Source organism: Scomber japonicus, chromosome 5 (assembly GCF_027409825.1).
Source record: "Scomber japonicus isolate fScoJap1 chromosome 5, fScoJap1.pri, whole genome shotgun sequence".
Lineage (NCBI taxonomy): Eukaryota > Metazoa > Chordata > Actinopteri > Scombriformes > Scombridae > Scomber > Scomber japonicus.
The window spans coordinates 4,579,274-4,593,098 of NC_070582.1; the positions used below are offsets into that span (position 1 = coordinate 4,579,274).

Genomic DNA, 13,825 nt, shown 5'->3' on the forward strand with positions numbered 1-13,825 from the left:
AAGGAAGGGAAGGAGGGAGGGAAGGGAGGAAGGAAGGGAGGAAGGGAGGAAGGAAAGGAGGGAGGGAAGGGAGGAAAGGAAGGAGGGGAAGGGAGGGAGAAAGGAAAAGAGGAAGGAAGGAAGGAAGGAGGGAATGAGGGAAGGAAGGAAGGGAGGAAGAAGGAAGGAAAAGAGGGAAAGGAAGGAAGGAGGGAATGAGGGAAGGAAGGAAGGGAGGGAAGGGAGGAAGGAAGGGAGGAAGGAAGGAAGGAGGGAATGAGGGAAGGAAGGAAGGGAGGAAGAAGGAAGGAAAAGAGGGAAAGGAAGGAAAGGAGGGAGGAAGGAAGGAGGGAAGGGAGGGAGGAAGAAGGAATTGAGTAATTGATTAGGAGTTTTAACAAATACAATATTACAGTTTGATCTCAAGTGGGCCAAACCATTAAAGCCATTAAAACCATTAAAACCATTAAAACCATCAAAACCATTAAAACCATTAAAGCCATTAAAACCATTAAAACCATTAAAACCATTAAAACCATTAAAGCCATTGCATAATAACATATAAATACTAATAATATATATATATGAACCTTAATATAATCATTCAGCATCTATTTATAACAAACAGTCTGAGATGATTTCAGTAATATTATGTCTCAGTTTTTTTCATATTATTTTGCACAGAAGCTGCTAATTAACCACATTTTGTACAATATTGAATAAATAAATGTTTAATTATGAGTCAAAGGATTATATTCTGGTCTGGGTGGAGAAAAAAAAACCCTGAGAAAAAACAGAAAAAACTAGAATTTATATCATTTTATCTTTTTACTGTTCATACTTTGCAAACTTGTTGAGTGGGCCGGATTGAACCCTTTGGTGGCCGGGTTTTGGTCCACGAGCCTTATGTTTGACACCATTGTACTGGAGCATAACTGGACTTTTCATGAAGCTATAACTATAAAATATATAGGAATGAAAAAATGGACAAAAAATCATATAAAAGATAAAAGATAAGGATCAAAATCAGCTCTTTTACGCTTTCCTCCGCTCATATAGAATAATAAATATGTGAATTTAAATATTTAACTAAAGTAAAACATCATATTTCTTCTTCCACCCACGTGCTGCATCTACTATATAATTTACTACTGAATGTTAATTAACACTATTTAAATATTTCTACTATAAAATTAAACACACACACACACACACACACTGCTGCTAATACTGGTATAAATCAGCTGATATCAGAAACATTATGTAACGGACACTGTGACTGACAGTGAACGCACCACCGACTGGTACCATCATCATCATCTTCATCATCATCACTATCTTCATACATCACAACACACACACACACACACACACACACACACACACACGCTGCATGTTTAAAGGTTTTTTTTTTTTAAGAGACACATTCATTCTCTCACCTGTGTTAATCATGCAGTCTTCATTCAGGTCCGCTGGTCGGTACCGTCTGTCAGTCCAACAAGCACCGACCGACCGGAGGACCGACCGACCGGAGGAGGAGGAGGAGGAAGAGGAGGAGGAGGAGGCGGCTACCGGGAGTCCGCTGCTGCTACCGGAGTCCGCTGCAGCAGCTCAGTCAAGTTCACACTATTTAACTTAGACGAGACCGGAAGTGACAGGAAGTGGAGGAAGCTTCAAAATAAAATCGACCCAATTCAGTAAGGCATATACAGGATACATACAGCTCAATTTGATCTAAAGTGGGTCAAAGCAGTAAAACCATTATATAATAATCTATAAAATATATATATCTTTAATATAATAAACCATTTATTTAGTGGGAAAATTAGCATTTTAATAATATTATATGTTTTTCAGATTATTTGGCACAATATCCTGTTTTATTTTACCAAAGACATCCCTTAACATTTAAAAAAAACCTCCCAAATATTTACTTTTCATAATGATATGAAGGATTTTACATAAACAGAAGCAGATTATTATTTTCATTATCAATTAATATTATTTTATTGATTAATGGTTTAGAGCAGGGGTGTCAAACTGGGCCTAACCAGTAAAACCATCACATAATAACCTATAAATAATATACATTTATAATAATATTTAGTATAATAAAGCATTTATTTAGTGGGGGAAATGAGCAGGTTCAGTATATTTGCATTCTCGTAGCGGTCGTTAAGTCTAAATCATTTTAAAACCACTAAAGAGTGACAATGAACTTTTTAATGAGTTTGTATTATGGTATAATTGGTAAAAAGTGTAAGTTATAAAAGTGATTGAAGTTATTATTCTGCTCTGTTGTCATCATGCATGTCTTATTATTTTACCTAAGACATGAAAATATAACATTCAATAATGATTTAGCCATAAAAACCATAAAAATGAAACCATAAAAAAAACCCTTACAACTACTTTATAAAACTATTTATAACAAAAGAATCTTTTTCTAAAATCTAAAATTATTAATTTAACAAAAAGCCAAACATTTTAAAATATTTAATTAATTTAATTCTATGTTTTAATGTTTTTATTAGGTTTTTATTTTTTTTTATTATTATTAATTATTATTAGTGGGTTAGGGGGATTTAATTGTATGTTTTAATGTTTATTATTAGGTTTTATTTTTATTTATTTTATTTTTATTTTATTATTATTAGTGGGGTGGGGGGTTAACTATGTTTTAATGTTTATTATTAGGTTTTATTTTTATTTATTTCATTTTTATTATTATATATTTTTATTATTATATATTTTTATTATTATATAGAATAATAGTTAAACTATTTATAACAAAAAAATCTTTTTCTAAAATCTAAAATTATTAATTTAACAAAAAGCCAAAAAACCCAAACATTTTAAAATATTTCCTTTTTTTTGTGTGATTTTGTTGAACTGCCCCTTTAATCTTTCTGTTGTGACATTAAAGGTGCAGCAGCGCCACCGTGTGGCCGAAAGCTGCATCACAGCATGTTGCAGCTCTGCAGACATTTAACCTGCCAGCAGATATTTACACAGTTAGACTCTGAAATAAATGAAGAGGACAAATAAGAGACGATCAGAGTGGTTCAATAAAACCTGAGTAATAATAATATAAATCAGGGGTGTCAAACATGAGGCCCGTGGGCCAGAACCGGCCCGCCGAGGGGTGCAGTCCGGCCCACTTTCCGTCCTGTCTTCTTTTCCTTTCTTCCTTCTAGTCCTTCCTCTCTTTCTTCCTTCTGTCCTTCCTCCCTTTCTTCCTTCTGTCCTTCCTCCCTTTCTTCCTTCTGTCCTTCCTCCCTTTCTTCCTTCCTTCTAGTTCTTCCTCCCTTTCTTCCTTCCTTCTAGTCCTTCCTCCCTTTCTTCCTTCTGTCCTTCCTCCCTCCCTTCCTTCCTTCTGTCTTTCCTATCTTTCTTCCTTCTGTCTTTCCTATCTTTCTTCCTTCTGTCCTTCCTCCCTTTCTTCCTTCTGTCCTTCCTCCCTTTCTTCCTTCTGTCTTTCCTACCTTTCTTCCTTCCTCCCTTTCTTCCTTTTGTCTTTCCTCCCTTTCTTCCTTCTGTCCTTCCAACCTTTCTTCCTTCTGTCTTTCCTACCTTTCTTCCTTCTGTCCTTCCTCCCTTTCTTCCTTCTGTCCTTCCTACCTTCTAGTCCTTCCTCCCTTTCTTCCTTCTGTCCTTCCTCCCTTTCTTCCTTCTGTCTTTCCTACTTTTCTTCCTTCTGTCCTTCTTTCTTTCCTTCCATCTGTTTTTTCTTCTTCCCTTTCTTCCTTTTGACTCTATTTCCTTCCTTCCTTCCTTCCTTCCTTCCTTCCTTCCGGCCCACATGAGATCAAATTGGTCTGTATGTGGCCCTTGAATGAAATAAATCATAATTGAATGAATATTGTAGTGGCAGCAGCAGCAGAGGGTTAGTGCAGGTTTGTGTTCACCAAGGCTTTGGCTTTGGGCCGGACCGTTAAGGAGATGGAATGAAGGAGGGAAGGAATGAAAAGGATGGATAAATGGAAGGAAGGAACGAAAAGACAGGAAGGAAAAATGGAAGAAAGGGATGAAGGACAAATGAAAGGAAGGACGGAAGGAAGGAAGGAAGGAAGAAAGGGAGAAAGGAAGAAAGAAAGGAAGGACAGAAGGAAGGAAGGAAGAAAAGGAAGGAAGGAAGGAAGGAAGGAAGGAAGGAAGGAAGGACGGACAGACAGAATGAAGGAATGAGTAAAGGGAGGAAGGAATCAAAAGAAGACAGGAAGGAAAAAGAGAAGAAAGGGACGAATGAAAGCTGGAAGGGAGGAAGGAAGGAAGGAAGGAAGGGAGGGAGGGAGGGAGGACGGACAGACAAAATGACAGAATGAAGAAAGGGATGAATGAAAGCTGGAAGGGAGGAAGGAAGGAAGGAAGGAAGGAAGAAAGGACGGACAGACAGAATGACAGAATGAAGAAAGGGAGGAAGGACAGATGGAAGAAAGGGAGGAAGGACAGAAGGAAGGAAGGGAGAGAAGAAAGGAAGAAAGGGAGGAAGGTCAGAAGGAAGGAAGAAAAGGAGTGAAGGAAGGAAGGATGGACGGATGCAATGAAGGAACGAAGAAAGGGAGGAAGGACAGATGGAGGGACAGAAGGAAAGACATAAGAAGGAAGGAAGGAAGGAAGGAAGGAAGGAAGGAAGGAAAGAAAGAAGGAAAAGAACACCAGGAAATATTTTAACATGACTTTACTGACATTATAAAGTCTCTGATCAGCTTCTATTGAGCTTCATCAGTGTGAGTTACTATAGTTATTATAGTTACTATGGTAACAGTGTGAGTTACTATAGTTATTATAGTTACTATGGTAACAGTGTGAGTTACACTAGTTATTATAGTTACTATGGTAACAGTGTGAGTTAGTCATATCAAGTGATATCTGACACATTTACAGTCTTTTTAGCATCAGATTCCCTCTTAGTGTTTCCTTTCCTTCCTTCCTTCCTTCCTTCCTCCCTTCCTTCCTCCCTTCCTTCCTTCCCTCTTAGTGTTTCCTGTTTCTCTGTGGTGGAAGTATAGGAACAAAAAGACTTTGATACTAAAAACACTGTAACGCTGAAACTTTTCCATCATATTTTTTTTTTTCTATTTTTCATTAATTTTTATTTTTAATTATTATTATTAGTGGGGGTTTAATTGTATGTTTCAATGTTTATAATTGGCTTTTATTTTTATTTAAATATTTGTATTACTACTATTAGTGGGGTGGGGGGGGGAGGGTTTAATTGTATGTTTTAATGTTTATTATTGGATTTTATTTTTATTTCTCAAATTGCATATTATTTTATTTCTAATTCTTACTGTTAAATGTTTGTTTTATATAAAGCACACTGAGTTTCCATTGTGTATAAAATGCTTTATATAAATAGAGCCTTTCCTTGTTACCTTTAATATCAGAGCAGGTCAATCCCTAAATCCTGCCAACTTTTCCAAGGAATTTCACGACCCCCTGTACGAGGAATAAATGAGGACAGCGAGGTCGAGGCACCGGGAAGATAAGGTAGGAAAAGAGACAGTGAAAGATGGACAGACAGATGGATAGAAGGACAGAAGGAAGAAAGGAAGGAAGGACAGATGGATAGAAGGACAGAAGGAAGAAAGGGAGGAAGGACAGATGGAAGGAAGGACAGAAGGAAGAAAGGAAGGAAGGACAGTTGGAAGGAAGGAAGGAAGGAAGGAAGGACAGATGGATAGAAGGACAGAAGGAAGAAAGGAAGGTAGGAAGTAAAGATGGAAGGAAGGACAGATGGAAGGAAGGACAGAAGGAAGAAAGGAAGGTAGGAAGTAAAGATGGAAGGAAGGACAGATGGATAGAAGGACAGAAGGAAGAAAGGAAGGAAGGACAGTTGGAAGGAAGGAAGGAAGGACAGATGGAAGGAAGGACAGAAGGAAGAAAGGAAGGAATGAACAAAGAAAGGAATTAAGAAAGGAAGGAAGGACAGATGGAAGGAAGGAAAAGAGCACTGGACGGATCGCACCCCTTGGCGGTCCGTATCTGGCCCGCGGGCCGCATGTCTGACACCCCTGCCCTAAATCCTGCCTACCCCCCCCCCCCCCCCATGATAGGAGGAATAAATGAGGACACAGAGGTCGAGGCGCCGGGAAGACAGACAGAAGGAAGGAAGGGAGAAAGGAAGAAAGGAAGGAAGGACAGATGGAAGGAAGGACAGAAGGAAGAATGGAAGGAAGGACAGAAGGAAGGAAGGAAGGAAGGACAGATGGAAGGAAGGACAGATGGATAGAAGGACAGAAGGAAGGACAGATGGATAGAAGGACAGAAGGAAGAAAGGAAGGAAGGACAGATGGAAGGAAGGACAGAAGGAAGAATGGAAGGAAGGACAGAAGGAAGAAAGGAAGGAAAGACAGATGGATAGAAGGAACGAAGAAAGGAATTAAGAAAGGTAGGAAGGAAGAATGGAAGGATGGAGATGGAAGGACAGAAGGAAGGAAGGAAAGAAGGAAGGACAAAAGGAAAGATGGAAGGAAGGAAAAGAGCACTGGATGGCAAGTGGGCCGGATCGCACCCCTCGGTGGTCCGTATCTGGCCCACGGGCCGCATGTTTGACACCCCTGCTCTAAATCCTGCTTAAGTTTTCCAGGGAATTTCACGACCCCCCCCCCCCCCCCATGATAGGAGGAATAAATGAGGACACAGAGGTCGAGGGAAGGAAGGAAGGAAGGAAGGAATGAAGGACGGATGGAAAGACAGATGGAAGGAAGGACAGAAGGAAGGAAGGACAGATGGAAGGAAGGACAGAAGGAAGGAAGAAAGGAATTAAGGAAGGTAGGAAGGAAAGATGGAAGGAAGGAAGGACAGATGGATAGAAGGACAGAAGGAAGGACAGATGGAAGGAAGGACAGATGGATAGAAGGACAGAAGGAAGAAAGGTAGGAAGGACAGAAGGAAGAAAGGAAGGAAGGACAGATGGAAGGAAGGACGGACAGATGGAAGGAAGGAAGGAAGGACAGATGGAAGGAAGGACAGAAGGAAGAAAGGAAGGAAGGACAGATGGATAGAAGGACAGAAGGAAGCCCACCCCCCCACCTCCCTCGCCCCCCCCCCCCCCACACACACACACACACACACACACACCCCCCCTCGTGATAAAAGGAATAAATGAGGAGACGGAGGTCGAGGCGCCGTTTCCACCAGCTACAGGTTTAATATCAGATCAACAACAGTAGAAAAACAGAGGCAGAGGCTACCAGACAAAAAGAAGAGTAGGAAATCCAACAGCATCCAACAGGCTCTTTAAAATAATTCCTCTGTACAGTATTTACACACACACACACACACACACACACACACGCACACACACACACACACACATACACAGAGTACAGTACAGCTACACACTGAGGAGGAGGAGCCAGTCTGTCAGTCCGAGGAAGGGAGGATGCCGCATCAGTCCCAAACACTGCTGCCCTCTTGATTGGTCCGTCCTCCTCCGTCCACAGTGTTTTTTTTTTTTGTTTTTTTTTAAAGTTTTTAAAATTTTCCAGGTGAAGGTGTTGACGAGGTCAGAGGTCAGAGGTCACCCACACACACAGAGGAAGAGGGAGGGGCGAGGAGGGAAGGACGGGAGGGGTTGAAATGTGAGGATGAAAACAAAAAAAAAAAAAAAATGGGAGGACGTGCCGTAAAAAAAACTGAAGGTGTGTCTCAGAGAGACAGGAAGTGACGGTCCGGTTCGGTCCTGTCCTGATGCTGAACTCCCCCCCCGAAATTGTCCGACCCCCTCCTCCTCCTCCTCCTCCTCCTCCTCCTCCTCCTCTTCCTCTTCTTCTTCTTCTCTTCCTCCTCCATCGCCTCCAACACAACAACAACAAACAAGAACAACAACAGAGCTGCTTCAACCACCAGGAGCGTCTTTCACTGCGTCTCCACCCGCCAGGTCCTCAAGTCTGTGAGCCCGAAAACCGCTCGACGAACGCCGCTGGAACCCCCCCCACCCCCACTCCGCCCCCACCCCACTCCCCCAACTCTAGAACCAGTATAGAACCAGTATGGGACCAGCAGTAGGCCTCGGCGGTCCGGTGAGGAGGCAGCGGAGCGGAGCGGCCGGCTCAGGCTGGACATCCAGGCAGAGTAATCAAACATACACAAACACCATTGAACTGATGTCGCAAACAGGAAATGCTTCCTCATGTGAGCCAGTCACATGACTCCGGTGGGGGGGGGGGGCAGGTGGAGGTCAGCCAATCAGGTGTGCCTACGGACAGGTGAGAGGAGAGTAATGAGAAACCCTTACGAACTGCTCACGGTCAAATTTGACTATTTTTTTTTTACATCTGAGAGAGAAAAAACTTCATTTTATTATTTATTTTATTTTATTTTTTATTATTATTAGTGGGGTGCTGGGGGTTAGGGTTAGGGTTTATTATTAGGTTTTATTTTTATTTTTTATTATTAATTATTATTAGTGGGTTAGGGGGGTTTAATTGTATGTTTTAATGTTTATTATTAGTTTTTATTTTTATTTTTATTTATTTAATTTTTATTATTATTATTATTATTAGTGGGGGGGTTAGGGTTAGGGTTTATTATAGGTTTTATTTTTATTTATTTTATTTTTATTTTTATTATTATTAGTGGGGTGGGGGGGTTAATTCTATGTTTTAATGTTTTTATTAGGTTTTATTTTTATTTATTATTTTTTTTATTATTAATTATTATTAGTGGGTTAGGGGGATTTAATTGTATGTTTTAATGTTTATTATTAGTTTTTATTTTTATTTATTTTATTTTTATTTACTTTTTTATTATAAGGTTTTATTTTTATTTATTTTATTTTTATTTTATTATTATTATTAGTGGGGTGGGAGGTTAACTATGTTTTAATGTTTATTATTAGGTTTTATTTTCATTTTTATTTATTTAATTTTTATTATTATTATTATTATTATTATTATTAGTGGGGTGGGGGGGTTTAACTGTATATTTTAATGTTTATTATTGGGTTTTATTTTTATTTTTAATTGTTATTAGTGGGGTTTTTTACAGTGTGAGCTTTAATTTGTGTTTTTTAAGAGTGGTTTATAGTGGTTTATAGTCTCTATAGTCTTTATAGGAAAATACTGAGTCTGACCACTAGATGGAGCTGCAGACAGAGAGAGGACTCAGGTGGACTCTTCATGTTTTAGAGACATAAACCTGTTAAAGTATTACATTGTGAGGACTCGTCTCTCTTTTCAGGACCAAAAATGATGTAAAACTGATAATATAAAGGGTTAAATGTTTAGGTAAAGATGTAGTTTAAAGGTTTTAGTTACAGTTTGGTCTCAAAGAAATGAATATAAGTCAGTGTGATGTTCTCTGAAGTAATGGAAAAATGACTCTGAAGCCAGTTTAATGATTAAATAAACATTTCAGTCATTTTTCCTGCGAAACTTGTCGAATGTTTCAGTAATATTTTCAAAATAAAAGTCTAAATTCTCTGATTCCAGCTTGTTAATGTGAATATTTTCTGCTTATTTTAGTTCTTTATGACAGGAAATGGAAAATATTTAACCTTCCTGTCGTCCTCCCGGGTCAAATTGACCCCGTCTGTTTTGACTGTTCCTTCCTTCCTTCCTTCCTTCCTTCCTTCCTTCCTCCCTCCCTCCCTCCCTCCCTTCCATCTGTGCTTCCTCTCTCCTTCTCCCTTTCTTCCTTCCTTCTGTCCTTCCTCCCTCCTACCTTCCTCTCTTTTTTCTTCTCTCCTTCTTTCCTCCCTCCCTCCTACCTTCTTTCCCTCCTTCCTTCTTTACTCCGTCGTTCCTTCCTTCCTTCTTTCCTCTCTCCCTCCTACCTTCTTTCCTCCCTCTCTCCCTCCCTCCTACCTTCCTTACTTACTTACTTCTTTCCTCCATCCTTCCTTCCTTCCTTCCATCTGTGCTTCCTCTCTCCTTCTCCCTTTCTTCCTTCCTTCTGTCTTTCCTCCCTCCTACCTTCCTCTCTTTCTTCTTCTCTCCTTCTTTCCTCCCTCCCTCCTACCTTCTTTCCTTCCTTACTTCTTTCCTTTGTTGTTCCTTCCTTCCTTCCTTCCTTCCTCCCTCCTACCTTCTTTCCTCCCTCCTACCTTCCTTCCTTACTTACTTCTTTCCTCCATCCTTCCTTCTTTCCATCTGTGCTTCCTCTCTCCTCCCCCCTACCTTCCTCTCTTTCTTCTTCTCTCCTTCTTTCCTCCCTCCCTCCTACCTTCTTTCCCTCCGTCGTTCGTTCCTTCCTTCTTTCCTATGTCCTTCTTTCCTTCCTTCCTCCCTCCCTCCTACATTCTTTCCTCCCTCTCTCTCTCCTACCTTCCTTCCTTACTTACTTCTTTCCTCCATTCTTCCTTCCTACCTTCCTTATTTCCTTTCCTCCCTTCCTTCCGTCCGTCCTCCATCCCCCTTTCTTCCTTCTGTCGTTCCTTCCTTTCTCTCTCCTTCCTTCCTTTCTCCCTCCCTCCCTCCCTCCTTTACTTTACTCCCTTCCTCCCTTCCTCCCTTGACTCGAACACAACAGGAGGGTTAAGTTAAGTACGTTTAAGAATATATTTAAGAAAACAATGATTGATATTTTTCACAATTTTCTTACATTTTATGGACCAAACAACTAATCTATTAATCCAGAAAATAATCATTATATAAATTAATAATAATGATAAACAAGCTGCAGCCTGATGTGATTTCTTTAAACTGCTTAATTTATACGACTAAGAATTCAAAACTATATATGATGAAGGATGTTTGGTGTTTTTCAGTCCATGAAATAATATAAAGGATTAAATGTTTAGGTAAAGACGTAGTTTAAAGGTTTTAGTTATAGATTGGTCTCAAAGAAATGAATATAAGTCAGTGTAATGTTCTCTGAAGTAATGGAAAAATGACTCTGCAGCCAGTTTAATGATTAAATAAACATTTCAGTCATTTTTCCTGCAAAACTTGTCGAATGTTTCAGTAATATTTTCACAATAAAAGTCTAAATTCTCTGATTCCAGCTTGTTAATGTGAATATTTTCTCATTATTTTAGTTCTTTATGACAGGAAATGGAAAATATTTAACCTTCCTGTCGTCCTCCCGGGTCAAATTGACCCGTCTGTTTTGACTGTTCCTTCCTTCCTTCCTTCCTTCCTTCCTCCCCCCCTTCCATCTGTGCTTCCTCTCTCCTTCTCCCTTTCTTCCTTCCTTCTGTCCTTCCTCCCTCTCTTTCTTCTTCTCTCCTTCTTTCCTCCCTCCCTCCTACCTTCTTTCCTTCCTTACTTCTTTCCTCCGTCGTTCGTTCCTTCCTTCCTCCCTCTCTCCCTCCCTCCCTCCTTCCTTCCTTCCTATGACCTTCTTTCCTTCCTTCCTCCCTCCCTCCCTCCTACCTTCTTTCCTCCCTCTCTCCCTCCTACCTACCTTCCTTCCTTACTTCTTTCCTCCATCCTTCCTTCCTTCTTTCCATCTGTGCTTCCTCTCTCCTTCTCCCTTTCTTCCTTCCTTCTGTCCTTCCTCCCCCCTACCTTCCTCTCTTTCTTCTTCTCTCCTTCTTTCCTCCCTCCCTCCTACCTTCTTTCCTTCCTTACTTCTTTCCTCCATCGTTCCTTCCTTCCTTCCTTCTTTCCTATGTCCTTCTTTCCTTCCTTCATTCTTCCCTCCCTCCTACCTTCCTTGCTTCCTTACTTTTTTCCTCCATCCTTCCTTATTTCCTTTCCTCCCTATAGAATAGAAGTCAGTGTAATGTTCTCTGAAGTAATGGAAAATGACTCTGCAGCAACTAATCAAATAGTTTAAATTCACTCTGCAGCCAATTTAATGATTAAATAAACATTTAATCATTTTTCCTGCAAAAATGCCAAAAAATGATTTGAAGTTTGAGTCATTTTTTAATTTAAAAAACGTCCAAATTCTCTGATTGCAGCTTTTTAAATGTGAATATTAATTTTATTATAGCTTCTTTAGTCCTTTATGACAGTAAACTGAATCTCTGTGAGACATTTGAGGACGTTGGCTTGGACTTTAAAAAACAGGGATGGTCATTTTTCACAATTTTATTATATTTTATGGACCAAACTCCTAATCTATTAATCCAGCTGCAGCCTTAGTTATAATAGTAATAATAATAATAATAATAATAATTAGGAGCCAGAGCCCAAAGTGATTTAATTTATAAGACTAAGAGTTCATCACAGTGTTGCATATGATGAAGGAAACCATCAAATCTTCACATAAAGAAGCTGAAAGCAGTAAAATGTTTGGAGCTTTTATGGTTAATGATTAAAAATATAAAACTATCTGATAATCGATTAATCGTTTAAAGACATTTTTCAGTTTAAAATGACAAATATTTCCACGTTTCTACATTTCTTTGTCTGATATGACAATAAATCTAATTAAACAATCAATTTAAAAGATGCAATAATACAAAAATGAGCTGATAATAAAACAATTGCTGATATTTAAGCTTTAACCTTCCTGTCGTCCTCCTGGGTCAAATTAACCCCGTCTGTTTTGACTCTTCCTTCTTTCCTCCCTTCCTTCCTTCTCTCTTTCTTTCTTTCCTTCATTCCTTCTTTCTTTCCTTCCGTCCTTCCATCCTTCTTTCTTCCCTGCCTCCTTCTCTCTTTCTTTCCTCCCTTCCTTCTTTCCTCTCTCTATCCTTCCTCCTTCCCTCCCTTCCATCCTTCTTTCTTCCCCGCCTCCTTCTCTCTTTCTTTCCTTCCTCTACCTTTCTTTTTTCCTTCCTTCCTCTTTGCCTTTCTCCCTCCCTCCATCCTTCCATCTGCCCTTCCTTCCTTCCTCCTTCCTTCCTTCCATCTGCCCTTCCTTCCTTCCTTCTCTCTTTCTTTCCTCCCTCCTTCTCTCTTTCTTTCCTCCCCCTTCCTTCCTTCCTCTTTTCCTTTCTCCCTCCCTCCATCCTTCCTACTTTCCTCCTTTCTTCCTCCCTCCCTCCTTCTCTCTTTCTTTCCTTTATCCCTCCTACCTACCTTTCTTCCTTCTTTCCGCCTACCTTCTTTCCTCCTACCTTCCTTTCTTTCTTTTTCTTTCTTCCTTCCTCCTAACTACCTTCCTTCCTTCCTCCTAACTACCTTCCTTCCTTCCTCCCTTCCTACCTTCTTCCTCCCTCCCTCCTTTCCTTCGTTCCTTGACTAGAGGACAACAGGAGGGTTAAAGAAGGTCTGATCACTTATTTTTACATGTATCAGTTATTAAAGAGCAGATATCACAGCTGAATATGATTAAAGATAATAAAGCAGAGCGTGGGGTCTTACCGTTCTCACCTCCGTGCGGGGGGGTACATGGACGGGGCGGACGCTTGCTGACTGGCGACGATGGCTGAAGAGGAGAGACCTGCCAATAAAAGAGAGAGAGAGAGAGAGAGAGACGAACATCATCATCATCATCAGACACATGAAACATGAACGATGACGATAACTTGTAGATGGAAGAAAAGAAGATACTTAAAAAAAGAAATAGAGGAAAAGTTGGGGCAGTTTTTGTCTCGACAACACCACAAAATATTATATATACTTATATTTTTAACCTTCCTATCGTCCTCCCGGGTCAAATTGACCCCGCCTGATTTGACTGTTCCTTCTTTCCTTCCTTCCATCTGTACTTCCTCCTTCTCTTTCTTTCCTTCCGTCTGCCCTTCCTCCTTCCTTCCTTCCTTCCTTTCTCCCTCCTTTCCTTCCTTCCTTTCTCCCTCCCTCTTTCCTCCCTCCCTTCCTTCCTTCTTCCTCCTTCCCTTCCTTGAAGGTTAATTTAAAGGTCTTATTTGATGCAGAATTGAATATAAAGTAAATAAGCCTTTAAGTGAGTTTCAGTTTCTGTCATAATTTAATGAAGTTATATAATAAAAGTTATATAATATCTCATATTTCAGACAGTTTGTGGTGTTTTCTTTAGT

At 39.9% G+C, this 13,825-nt stretch overlaps 2 protein-coding genes across 2 annotated transcripts in view; both read right to left on the bottom strand.

Moving 5' to 3' along the window:
- LOC128358610 (40S ribosomal protein S17) overlaps window positions 1–13,825 on the bottom strand; it is a 554,334-nt gene that overhangs the window by 409,705 nt on the left and 130,804 nt on the right. The window lies entirely within an intron of this gene.
- Window positions 7,992–13,825, bottom strand: part of znf609a (zinc finger protein 609a) — a 42,922-nt gene continuing 37,088 nt past the window's right edge. Inside the window, 2 exon segments of the mRNA XM_053318894.1 lie at window positions 7,992–8,185; window positions 13,188–13,266. Of these exon segments, the coding sequence (XP_053174869.1) occupies window positions 13,193–13,266 (74 nt within the window). The 3' untranslated portion in view covers window positions 7,992–8,185; window positions 13,188–13,192.